Source organism: Triturus cristatus, chromosome 5_1 (assembly GCF_964204655.1).
Source record: "Triturus cristatus chromosome 5_1, aTriCri1.1, whole genome shotgun sequence".
Classification (NCBI taxonomy): domain Eukaryota; kingdom Metazoa; phylum Chordata; class Amphibia; order Caudata; family Salamandridae; genus Triturus; species Triturus cristatus.
The window spans coordinates 739,123,083-739,137,112 of record NC_140587.1 but is presented as its reverse complement, the minus strand read 5'-3'; the positions used below and the strand labels follow the sequence as shown (position 1 = coordinate 739,137,112).

The window sequence follows — 14,030 nt, the reverse complement described above, 5'->3', positions numbered from 1 at the left end:
TATTGATTGATGCTTAGTGTGACAACATGAAGGGCCTGGGTAAGAGGTAATATATTTTAGTTTAAATACTTTATTTCGGTAAGAGACCGTAAAGGTAACACAGATTAAAAATACATGACAATGCTATTGTGGCTAGTACAAGCTAAAGATGGACACATTACACAAGGAGTTTTACGAGTAAAACATCCAAAATCCTTAAAATTTGCATTCAAATGAAATAACCATGCATAATCAGTCTTAAAAATAGGAAACACAACATTAAAAAGTAATAAAAACAGCGTAAATAGGTATCATTTTGTTAAATCACAGGAGTAAGTCAAAGTAATGGTTTAGTGAGCACTAAATAAACAGTTGTGGCTGTTCCTGATAAGCCCCACACCAGTAAATCCACCAAAATTCAATAGGGTTTGGGGCAATTATGAAGATGAACCTTGTGGTTAGACATCAAAGCAACACAAGTACAGAAGCAACTTTGTAGGTTAGACTTAATGGCCAGCCGCCCAGCTTGGCGATATGTTAGTTGATAACAATCATGGATATAAGCTAATTCCTGTGTTCAGTATTAGCAACTACTGCTAGCTTGACAATCCTGGCACGGACAGGCTGATTGCTTGTAGGAATCAAGCAACAGAAAAAACGTCACATGACCCAGTATCTGACCCACAGATTCGCAAGACTTGCTTATAAAGGCGTATTTGAAGATATCTGCAAGGAGGCAGGATCCAGCGTCTGTTGTCTTGCGAATGTTGGACAGAAAAAAAGTAGGTGAACATCTGTTTCCTCATCTGCCCCCCAGGCAGGGCAAGCTGCACTGCCCTCTGAGCGGGGCCTGCACTTACAAGTAAATGATGCAAACAGCAAGTACCCAGCCTGAATCTTATGTTCAACGATCTGGTGAATGGCGAGGCAATTCCATCCAAAAAGCTTTCAAACTTTGGCTCACATTTATGATTTAACACGTACTCAATTACGCTACTACGGCTAGTTGATTTCATTATCTTACTCCACTCGTGTTCTCAGAAAGCATCTTTTACTTTTTTGACAAAGGAAGAAGAGATAGACTCTGGACTTAGCCAGAAATCAAGGAATCCCAGTGCAAAAAGGGACTGCTTAACATAACTTAGCCATTGCAGAATGTCAACACACCTGGGAATTAAATGAACATCCTTCCTCGTGTCTCCTCTTGTAGGTATGTTGTCTTCCTACATCTTTGTTTGAGCTTTACTCCTTTTCCCATTCCTTTTATCCTTTCTAAACCTTTTCTTCACTCCTCTTTTGGTTGTCGTTAAATACCTTCTCCTCAGCGTATCTCACTTTACTATTCCTTATGCTTTTTTCACTTGTCTAATTGCAGTTGTTCACTTCAAGTTCTCTTTGTTACTTACTCTTCTCATTTTACTATCGTTTTTACATTGCTCTTTCTGGCATTACAGTTCCAGTTTTATATCTTCACGTACTCCTGCTTTCTTTTATCACTTTGATTTTCTATCTTCATTACTATTTGTTTACCTTTTACTTTTCATACTGACCTTGATTAGTTTGTTTACGTTACCTGTCCACTTTTATTTTTTTCTTGATCTCTTCATTGAATTGTATTACCTTTATTTATTATCTCTGTTTATCTTTACTCTTTGCATGTCATGCCGCTGAAATTAGTTTCTTGGAATGTTAGGGGGCTGAATTCACCCATTAAATGACAAAGGATTTTAACTCATTTGGCTAAACTAAATGCAGACATAGTATTTTTACAAGAAACCCACCTTACGTTAAGCGTGTCACTGAAGTTAAAAAAGGTCTGGGTGGGGGAAATATTCTATTTCAATGGTGATGGCAAGCGTAATGGTGTTATTATGCTTTGTCGTAAATCGCTCCAATTCAAATTTATATCCCAAATTTCAGATACTGACGTTCGTTGGCATAATGTTAAGATGATGGTGAGGGATGTTCCAGTCTCCTTTTTTAATGTCTATGCACCCACTGGCGGTGATTCCTCCTTTTGGAGCTCGATAGCCAAGCAAATTACTCTCTGCATAGAAGATAATTTTATCTTTGCAGGAGATTGCAGTCAAATTTTTGATCCTTTTATTGACCGGAATTCCAAAGTCTTATTCGTCCCCAATAAACCTCATAAAGCTTTTACTCATGCTATTAAACAACACAAACTCTTAGACGCCTGGAGGCTCTGTAATCCGATTACTAGAGAGTATACTTTTTACTCTCCGGTGCATCACTCTCAATCACGGATAGATTATTTTTTTGTTTCCCTCAGATTGTCTCAGACACTTATGTCTGTAGAAATAGGGCCGATATTATTATAAGACCATGCTCCCATTTCAATTGACCTGGACATTTTGCCTAAAGTCAATGCCCCTAAACGTTGGCGATTTAATAACTCTCTTCTTTTAGAGCCTGAGTTTTCCTCTTCTTTTACTATTTTTTTAGGAATATTTTTCTATTAACTATACGACTTCGCTACCTTTCTCAACCATTTGGGATGCCTTTAAGGCTGCAGCACGAGACTTTATTATAAGTTATGTGGCTAAAAACATTCCATTGCTCGTAAGCGTACCAAATCCCTACTTCAAGACATTAAGAGACTGGAGCATTCCTTCTACACATCTAATTCAAAGGATGTTCTTAATGCACTTGTAAAAACAAAATTACAGTTTAATAAGGAATCGAATGATAATGCTTCATTATTTCTACTGAAATCTAGTGCAACATTTTATGGGGGGAAAAATAAGACTGGTAAGATGTTAGCTAACTATTTAAAAACTAAACAGAACAAGCTGAACATTGATTGTATTTTTGATGAACACTCTGTCTTAAAATTCAAAGACACAGAAATGTAAAATGAATTTGCATTGTTTTACAAATCTTTATACTCTTCGGAAACGAATCCTACAGACCACCTGCTCTCTCAATTCTTTTCAACATTACATAAGACTCCACAGAGTTGCCCTGATTTATCCACTTTAGAAACGGAGATTACGCAACAAAAACTTCTAGGTGCACTCCAACACCTCAAAAAGATAAGGCTCCAGGACCAGACAGTTTTACAGTTGAATTTTATCTTCATTTCTCTAAACTTGAATTGCCTAAATTATACTGTTTAATTGATTCCTTCTTCTCGGCGGGGAAATCCAAGGGTTCTTTTTCGGATGCCCATATTTGTCTCATACCCAAAGAGGGTAAGGATCCGACCTTTTGTAAAAATTATAGACCCATCTCACTTGCCAACGTAGATTATAAGATCTTTTCCAAAGCAATAGCCTTACGTTTAGACCCTATTTTGCCAAGCTTATTGGGCAAGGAACAATCTGGTTTTGTGAAAGGTCGAGTAATCAATGATAATACAATACTTTTTTTTGATGTTTTATCTAAGGCCCCCTACTTAAAACACTCCCTTGCAGCAATAGCGCTAGATGCCGAAAAAGCATTTGATAGAGTTGAATGGCAATATCTCTTCTATGCTCTTAAATGGTTTGGTTTTGGTCCCAAGTTTACTTCCCTAATTTCCCTTTTATACTCTAATCCATGTGCCGCTGTCTGTGTCAATGGTCTCATGTCATCATTTTTTGACCTTGGTAGAGGAGTGCGTCAGGGGTGCCCCTTGTCCCTTTTCTTTTTAATTTAGCCCTTGAACCTTTCCTTTCAAAAATCCGTCAAAATACACAGGTTTGTGTCTCCCACAACCAATGTCAAACTCGCAGCGTACGCTGACGACATTTTGCTTCTTATTTCCAATCCCAAGGACTCAATTACTGCCTTCCTGAAGGAGGTCCACTCCTTTTCACTAATTTCAGGTTATAAATTAAACAGTGATAAGTGTGAAATCTTACCTCTAAACAAATACACTTTTAAAGCTGACTTTGCTTCAGCTAATTTCTCTTGGAACTCCTCTCATATTAAATATTTAGGTTTAAATTTTATGCCTACAATTAAAGGTACAGTTACTTTGTGTATGAATACTTGCGTTCAATTTTTTTTTAGAACTTACTACCAAATGGCATCCTCTTTATTTATCCTGGTGGGGTCGTTTGGTTACAATAAAAATGATGCTCTCTCCTATAATTTTATATACCATATCTAACAATCCGGTTCCCATTTCCACCAAACTATTTAAATCTATTACCTCAATGCTATCTTCCTTTTTATGGAATAACAAAAAGCCTTGCATGTCTATTTCTAATTTAATACAACCCAAAAATGAAGGAGGGGTTACTTTTCCCAATTTTCCAGCTTACCACAAGGCGTTTATGTTGCGACAGGCTTCATATTGGTTGCTTTATCCTACGGAAGAACTTCCTTTATGGATATCAGTTGAGAAGTCGTTTCTGTCTCCTTTTTCATTCCATGAATATCTCTCTTTCTCCCGCAAACCCCAAACATTATCTACTCCTCTTTTTAAATTTACCTCTAAACTCCTTAGCCCCATATATCCTTTATTGCATGACACTCTTGAATCTTTTCTAGCTTCACCTATATGGCACAATAAAACTGTATTGATACACAACCCTTTTACTGGAAAACATGGAAGCAAAGGGTGTTTAACTTGGATTCACCAATTATTCTCTGATGATGAGTTTATTTCATTCTCCTCGCTCCGACAGTTATATAATCTGCCTGTTTCTTTTCTTTCTAAATACCATATTCTTCGTAACACTGTGCTTAGCGTATTTAATCAATTCGGTTGTGGGCTTCACAAATCCCCCACAAATGACCTGCATACAGATCTGTCCTCTCTTTAACATACTAAACCTACTGCATCAAAAATCTACGCTTCCTTTCACTCATCCGATATTACGCAACAAAAATCTAGTATTGACCTGGTTTGGGAGAAAGATTTTGATGTGGTTTGGCCTTTCTCATTGTGGAACAATATCTGGACTAAAATACGCAAAACTTCAAGAACAGCTAACATAACCCAAACATTATTTTACATTTATAATAGACTCTTGTTGTCTCCACATGTGCTTAACAAACGATTTCCTCTCTCACCAAGTACTTGTTGGTCTTGCAACTCTCCTGATGCTGATTTATTTCACATGCTTTTTTCTTGTTCACCTGTATCTCACTTTTGGAAACCTGTTTGGTCCCAAAATAATGTGATTTTTGGTACCAATATACAATTCTGTGCAAAAGAAACTTTTTTGGGAAGCCTTTCGTCTTCCTGGGGTAATTGTGAGCTTAATTTCAAAATTGTCGATCTATTATTAGCTGTTGCATTTCAGCAAATAACGAGAAATTGGAAGGACTTCAGTAAAATCTCTTATAAAGCCTGGTGGTATGATGTTCGCCACCACCATCGTTTGGACACTTTTTCTACTTCCCCTCTAAAATTAGCTGTGAAGAGAACTCAGTTATGACTCCCCGTTACAACATTCTTTGATAACTGTGCAAGGCAGTACTCATTGGCTAAACCATCTCAGCAGGAAGTACCCAAACCCCCGTAATTCTCTTTGGTTATTCCTTTATATTGTATGCTACTATGTATTGTATTTTCTCTATACTTTCTTTAATATGTTCTCAGCTTTTTATTCTTATTTTTGTATTTATGCTGGAGTGTATTTATGATATGCTGTTTCTTGATTGCCCACATGTTTGTACGATGACACATTTTTACTTTTAATAAAATTCTCTTTTGAACTGAGAAGAACATCCTTCAACCTGTTCCTGTAGCTTTCCAGCTCAGGGACCAGCCATATCTCAGCCAGTATAAGGCAGGTTTTAGTCTCACCATGGCGTTGAGTGGATGAACATCCAGGTCCACTCTAGTGGTAATAAGTTTGCAATGACAACGGAGCATGGAGAAAAGGCAATACTGAGTATTGTTGCCCCTGTCAATCGGACTTACGCTTCAAGAAGGCATTACAACCCCATCTAGACCCTTGTAATGTGTGGGGAGCATCCATGAAAGGACATTTCTATTTTGCCTGGAGCATTGAAAATCCTTGCACCATTCCTGTTTGGCAGATTCAATTTTTAAGTTGTAGATGCCCAGCTGGCAAGGGAAAATAGCTGGAGGAAAGAGAAGGAGTATTGAGGCCGAATGGGTAAATTTACAATGTACTGCCAAAGTCCCCAAAAATAATGCATAGGCTCCAATTCCTGACGGTGTCAAATGTAATGCCAATTCCCTCACAAGTGTAAATTATCACTTGTTTTGAGGCAGGCGTTTTAAACCCTCATGGTCGAGGGAGGTCACAGTACTGTTGTAATAAAAAACTGCCCCTTCCAATGGGCATCTCCTGCAATTTAGCTAGTACGTAGTTGACTCAGAATCTAGAAAACACACATTTGTACATGATCTTTTCTTTCAACATTTACTTTCTATCATTCTATTTACTATGACTGCTGACTAAAAAATTTAAATGTGAGACCAACATTGAAATCCAGGCTAAAGACTGGTATTGCAGCGGGAGATTGGACACTCTCATGAGGAAATAACCTATAATTGCATTTCTCTTTCTCAGCTCTCAGAAGATGGCAGATGCAACTAAAAACAAACGTAAGGTCAGAGTAAATGTTAATGTGTATTTAACAACTTACGTTAAAGGAAGCTATGTGTTCCCGATCTAAAGGTTTGGTCACAGATAGTTGCCCAGAGATAGGATTGATAATGAAGATACCAGTTGGGGGCTGGTCACCTCCTGGTCCTGTTACACTGTAGCGAAGCGAACTGGTTTTATCTCGATCAGACCGGATCTAAGCAGCAAAAGTAAAAGAACTGCATTAATGCATATGCCTAACACATTCAAAGGCCAATCAAATAAAACAATTTTTTAAAGAATACATATGAAAATGGCAGAATATCAACATTGAGGGGCACACGCAATCACTAGTATTACACAGGGGCTAGACAACTCAAAATAATGATGATCAAAAGGCTCCCTGAAAAGCCTAAATTGATAGTTCACATTACTCATCACTAATACCGACCTGTGTAGTAAAAAACATGATGCAATATGTGTACTTCAGCTGGCTCTGCTTTTGTACACCCATGACCAGACGACCAAATGCCGCAGGTTGCCAGGGCTGTGTGACATAAGACCTACCATATTTATTCACCCCAACACATATGTTTTCCAGTCTAGGACTACCATGCTAGGTCTCTATAACAAAGTGGTTTCTTTAACCACATGGCACAGCAGCACTTATTTAATTGCTGAATCAGTTACTTTGAAGGTTGCCAGTATTGCATATCAGTCCTGAACAAGGAAACAAATGGCCCATATGTGCAAGGAAAAAACTCCTTGCTCTTCAAGGCCATCAGTATTTTGTTTTCGGAATCAGTCTGCCCTTTTGGGTTTATTTCAGCGAAACAAGATATAGTAGCAGAGGGAGCCACCAAGCCCTGGTGGCCAACCCGGCATTATATTTCTGAGATTATTCTCCATCATGACGGCAAAATAACGTTTATCTGAAATTCCCTTTAATGTAGTTGGGAACACTAGATATAGTGGAGATCTGCTGCAGGGCAGGCAGAGGCACGACACCCCTCCATCCTCTATCCTCAAAATTGGCTTCTGATCATGAAATCCATACAAACTTCTCTTACAGAAGGCTAGGTTGCCCATTTCCACTGCTGAAAGACTGCGTTGTCTATTGGCCTTCAGAGATTAAGTATTTATTAAAACAAAAGAGAACAGCTTCCGGCATATTTGGAGAGCTTAGGGCATTAGGAAAATCATGTTGTAGAGGACATTTAATCTGTTTGGGTAACTGTATAGATTATTTAATAACAAACTTCAATTTATACCAAACATGGATCCAACAATCAGATACATTTTTTTGTGTTTTATAATATATGTGTACCTCGTTAGAATTAACAAGGCAAAAAGAAGATGGATGGAATGCTGAAGTTAGTTAGAATTAAGGCAGTGCTCTCCAGACTGGTCCACGTCATTCTTCTGTGAAAATCTCTTTTCCCTTGGTGCTTTTCGCCCTGTTCGCTGTGAGCTACTTCTGACGGTGATTTCTGACGCCTACTACTTTGCGGGTGTCTATTTTCTTTAACAGTTATGGCTACTGCTGTGACTATTTTCTTATCTTAACTTTGAACAGATGTTACAGTGACTGTTTGCTGATGCTGGTTCGAGAGAAAAGACTCAGGCGAGTTTCTGGAACTACTCTTCATGAGGAGTTTGACTGCAATCTGATTCTATTTCAAAGCTCCTTTAAATCTTGCTCTTTTCCAAAAGGGCTCTTTATGATTTCTGGTAGGTTATGGTCTGCTTAGAGTAAAATAGGGAGTATATTTCTTTATGGAAGAGGCTGCAATTTTCTTGATTGACTCTAACCATGATTTTCTTGAAATTTCTGTAAACAGATGTATCTGATTTACTAATTGGAATAAAGAGAACTAAACTATATACTAAACGCGTATCGATAAATGAAGGTTTTCGAACTGATCCAAAACTCTCAACTAAATGACTAGATTGATGATGATTAATGAGATGTTTTCGATTGATGCTCCATTCCAAAATGGTGGCAAGGATCCATTGCAGAGAAGGTGATTTCTGTGTAGAGCTGGAGACCCCTATTGTAAGTCACCAGTTGAAATGAATAAATTCAAGAAAACATTTCAGCACCAGCGAAGGCATCATTGACACGCTTACCAAAAAGAATAAGGCTATGATAGGGAATGTCTTTCCAAGACATCCTTGTCTCCAGATGACTGTGGTATTGGACAGTTGATGGATACCCGATGATGTAATGTCTTTGGCAGTGTCCACAAAAGATAACAAAGTTAATTATCCTTCATTCAAGAAGCTCTGTCTCATGATCTTCCAGGAACAACTACAAGAAAGCACCTAAGCCCTACCACAGTGGGCAAGGAAAACAGCCTAATATAGCAAACGCAATACCTCCCTTAACTGCAGCGGTACCCAGAAAATGTATATTTTTTGCACAGTATCAAGGCAGCTTCCTTCTCTGACTGGATGGAATTAAGGAGCAGGGAGAGAACAGGGAGCGGCCAGATGATTTCAGTGCTGTGGTGTCTGGAACAGAGATGGGAGCAGTGACACCTGCTGAAGTGTTATCAACATATATATTCTCTTCCTTCGCTTTGTCCTTTTCTGTCTCTACCCAGTCATCATTCAGGAAGAAGTGAATACCTAGCTGCATGACCCACTCTTACTGAAATCGCTCAGAGGCCACTATATCATCATACAACTGGAGTGGGACTTCTACTAGCTGAGTGAGAGGACTCACCGAGAGCACTTGACATAAAGCGGAGCGAGAAGAAACTGTAGCAATCAACAATGTTGATAACAAAGTGGTACTTTAGGGGTTTTGGTCACTTTTGAGACTCTGGTTCCCAAGGCAGCCAATGATTTCGCTTTTGTCACTGAAAAAGGTTCTCGTTGATACTGTTTGTTTCACTGAGGCAGATGTTAAGAGGGCCCCGGTCAGTAACAAGGAGATGATTCACAAGGCTCTTGTTGATGAGGTCTTGTTTTGACATGAGTTCACTAACTATATTTTGATCATTGCAGAGTTCATTGACAGGCAACTCGTTAATGAGGTGGAGGTTATGGCGAATAAGGCAATCACTGACAGGGCCATCACTGCAAAGCATTTTTTAAGCAAAGACTGTTGGATCATTTTTTGAGAGTGTGACAAGCCAACGATCGTGATTGCTGAGGCAGGCATAAATACATCAGTCAGTTTTTGAACTTTCACCATTTTAATCCATTACTTGTTTCACTCCATGTGGTTTTTTTTCAGATTGTTTTTTTTAGCAGACAATGATGTGCTTCCTATTAATTACACATCGAAAGACCAATATTTCCCTGAGACAAAGTCTAAGAGCCTTTCTCAGTCACAAAGAGCTTTTGTGGAGAAAGATTGGCAAATCAGACAGTCCAGTGGTTCATGGAGTAGATGCAGGGAGTAAAAGTATTCTGTGTGTGGGTCAGCAACGTATATTTCCTTTAGCAGATAAGGGCAGTATCGCTCAATCAAAGATCATACCAAGAATTCCAGGGGATCTGCTTCTAGGTTTAACTGAAGCTCCAGGGGCCAAAATGGATGATACCACAACGGAATGACATTGTCATCTTATTTGTCAAGCACAATGTGTCTGCTTCCAAAACATTTCTTCTAAAGCGATTTTCCCAGCAGAAGGACAGTTGTCTGAATAAAATTGGTGATATAAGAAAAGAATATAATAGGGATTCCATTAACATAACATTTTGTTGAAATGTGGTGCAATCAGTAGGGTGTGGACGTTAAAGCATATCCCCTCATTGCAGAGCAAACTCAATTCTATATGAAATATATGAAAGTTAGTAGTGTTCTGTAATGGTACACAGAATTTCCAACCCTACGAGGGAGAATGGTTGAAACACCTGACTCTATAAAAAACATTTTAGGAGAATCCTATTTCTTATCTTTCTAAGTACCATATGTTTTCCTTTATCACCATCAGAACATTTCCCAAATGCTAACAATAAAAAAGATGTAATTAATAGACCTTGTATGTCATTTTCAGTATCCAATGAAAATGGGATCTTCAGCAACCAACCCCAGAGCCAAGTCAATATAAGCATAAACGACTAAATGGGATGACTATGGCTCCAGGCATCACATTTCATCTAAAGAACTTCAGAAAGTAAGGTGGAAGTTCTGTGCTCATGCTACATTCCCGGGCATAAGTTCATTTCCATACAGGCTTTTTCAGAGATAGGGGCCAAGATACAAAGGCAAAGTTAAAATAACTCCAAACACTCTTAAGTAAATACCAGAGAGAAGCGGCCTAGTGATCCGACAATACAGCTTTCTGATCATATAGAGTGTGAGTGCGAAAAGAGGTTTTAACAGAATGATCAACGAAACTCCAATCATTTTTCAAATCTGTACACTGCAGGTACTTTTTGAAGCTAGGTACTCAACCCATACTTGTGTTATGTGGAACCTGACTACAAAAGCCACTTGAAAAAAACCACAGTGCTAAGGAACTGTTATTAGTCATCATAGAGAGGTTTCTTGGAAGCAGGATCAGACTGACTTAAAGCGTCGGAGAGCTGTCCATGATCTCAAGGAATAGACAAATATTTTCTCAGGACACCAATTTAAACATTTTAATCGATCAGAAATTATTTTCTGTTGAATGATGATACATGAGTAAGATAGTTATGTAACAGGAAGCAATAACAGGGGTATCTGGTGGAGTGGTCTATGAGTACCACCGAAAACACGTGCAATGTTAAGTCCCGCATCTCGACCGACAACATGGCACAATAAGGAATCCTAAAGAGGATGAAACAAATCTGACTGTTGAAAATATATGGGACCGGACAGTCTGCGGATGAGAAGCAGTCTTAATAGCCTGCTTTGCTCATGATTTTGCTCCGAGCCTTTTCTGGATCGCACTGTTTTCAACAAATTAAAGGATAAGGCACTCTTCTGAGTTCACCTGGCTTCTTGAGTACTTCAGCATTGCTCCTGGAGTGAACCCCCTAAACAAAATGCTACAGGAGTGAGTGAGTTGTTTCAAGGTCACCATCGGGAATGTTTCTTGCCACTGCATATTAATCTGCACACCTGATAATGTTTTACTGGAAATAACACTGCAAGTATTGAAGCTGAAGAGAAAGGCGGCTTATTGAAAATGTGCATACCTAGGCACATGGCCTGTGACAGGGTTCAGACTGTAGCTGAATTTCGTTTCTAACCCTGCTCACAAGAATGAATGTTTCACCTTTGAAACAATAATCACGAAATGTACTTATCACCCCGAAGGAATAGAGTTCTGGCTCAGAATAGGCCCCGCAGTGTTAAATATACATGATTTTAAATTTGCATCCGAGCCCCTGGTGAGCTGGGGATTCTGGGCTACATCGGTCTGCGCCTGCCAGCAGCGCTCGCAGGATTCATTTTCATTTGCAGAAAGGGCGGTGTTAATTGTGGCCCAAAAGACACAACCGCATCATCATTTGTCTGCAGGAGGCCTAATCGGGGCCATGGCAGCCACCTGTGGGGGGCAGCTCCATCCCGAAATGAATAAATAATACCAGGGATTGGACGGGGAATTCGAACACGACACGTTAGTAGCCCCTGCAGCCCCTCCACTAGCGACTGTCTGGTGACGTCGATCATCAATATGTCTGTCGATGTTATGAAAGCAATAAACTGTACTGCCACCGAACCCTTTCTTGCAAATTTCTTGTTACAATATTGCCAATTAAATAGAAGCTGATGACTGTGAGGTAACACCCAAAGACCAAAAGATGATTTATATTTGCATTACGGGCAGCAGAAACACGAGGGGGCGGGGGGGGGGGGGGGGGGGGGAATGGCGGGATGGGGATTTGTGGGCGTGTGGTCAATTTCCATAAAGTACATGTTTTTAAACTATTCACAAAAGTCAAGCACTACACACCAAATTATGTAATGTTCATAAATATGTACCCTTAACATTACGTAGGTGGCAACAGCGAATCTGCAGTATGGTTGAGATGCTTAGAACACATGTACATACTTTTCTTTTCTTTCATAACCTTGGCCACGCCTGACAACCTGGTCAAATTCAGTTTCAAAACTCATAACCTTAAAAAGATTGAATAAGGAGTGCCGAGGGCATTGCCATAAGTGAGGCAAGCTACAATTACATGTTTGATGCATGCCATATGAATAGTCAGTGATGTTTTAAGTATGTGGAACAGATTTAAAAGTTTAATATAATATATATACACTGGATGTATTTTACACAGTGCACTCAGAATCAAATGATTTCAAGGTTCTCCCAAACTTTGTGATTAATAAGTAAAGCTGTGCCCTCCATGCAGAGTTGGCTGAACACGGCTCTCGCGGATACTTGCAGGCTATGGTGTTATGGGACCTGGTGCAGAGAAAGACGGGTGGCCCTAGGCGCAGGTGTGCCCAGTGGGCTCTGGTGGAAGGGGAACTGGGTAAAAGGCTTGGATAGTGGGCATACACTGCACTGAGAGTCAAGAGGCCATGGCAAGAAGCCCGCTCGCTTGGCTCTGGTGCAGCAGGTCTTGAGACACGACCTTGTCTTGCCCGGCCAAGCATCCAGAGCTGGTATAGTCTGTAGTAGTGCCCACCCAGCTCTTGGATGGGTGATTGAGTACAAGGCATAGCCAAGAACTACCTAAATTGGCCAGAGCGAGCAAGGCAGGGCAAAAGCTACGAAGTACATTTTGGACTTTTCTTTTGACTTTGCAAAGTTTTTCCAATAACACATATGGGGAGATGCGCCCATTGCATACACGTTTCTGTGAATTCCCTTTTATACCAAAGTGACAGCATTTGTTGATTTACATACTGTGTAAATTGAAACACACACCAGACACCTGCGTATACTTTCGTCTTGTTCAACCTTATATTTTTTGCTCCTCTTCTCCAAAAGGGAAAGCATGTTAAAGACATTTTCACACACTGAATTTCAGCAGAGAGTTTCCTGTAAGATTCAGAAATGTTTGCTTGTTTATATATTAGATGCACAAAGGACAACGCTCACCCGCACTAGTTCTTGAGGGAAAGCGCCTCTGGAGTTCTCTGGCACGTTGATTGGCGGGATGACCCAGTCTCTCTTCTGCCGCCGCAGGTGCCCGCTGCGCGCGTGCTCTCGATGCGGAAAGGAGATTTCTCTGATTTGACGCTTTTCCTTTTCAAATGCAAAATGAGAGAAAAATGAACAAGGCCGTGTGAATATCCATCAACCGCTGCAACGCAGGACTGCGAGCGAAGCCGCAATGCTGCATTTTACGTGGCACTTCTTCACAAGGTTTAACAGCACGCGGAGGATTCCAAAAATAATTCGACACACAATTAACCTTTTATAGAACTATTAAAATTTCAAACTCCCCCATTCTGGATCTCATCAGCTGAGCAAATACATAGAATTAAAAAGCATTTGGTTGCCGAGTCGCTCGCCGCATTGCACTGGCTGGCGGTGTGTGAATGAATACAGTGCTGAATTTAACGTCCCAACCCTCCTCTTCCCATTAGCCGGGTCTACAGTTCAGGCAATGCCCCGCTGTACATTAAATTCAGAT

The 14,030-nt window shown here is 39.9% G+C and overlaps 1 protein-coding gene across 2 annotated transcripts in view; it reads right to left on the bottom strand.

Moving 5' to 3' along the window:
- CDH2 (cadherin 2) overlaps positions 1-14,030 on the bottom strand; it is a 312,962-nt gene that overhangs the window by 56,614 nt on the left and 242,318 nt on the right. For both annotated transcript variants that reach the window (XM_085605715.1, XM_085605714.1), the window contains exons 4-5: positions 13,493-13,639; positions 6,553-6,708 (exon numbers count right to left, since the gene is read on the bottom strand). In XM_085605715.1, the coding sequence (XP_085461841.1) occupies positions 6,553-6,708; positions 13,493-13,639 (303 nt within the window). The remainder of the gene's footprint in view (positions 1-6,552; positions 6,709-13,492; positions 13,640-14,030) is intronic.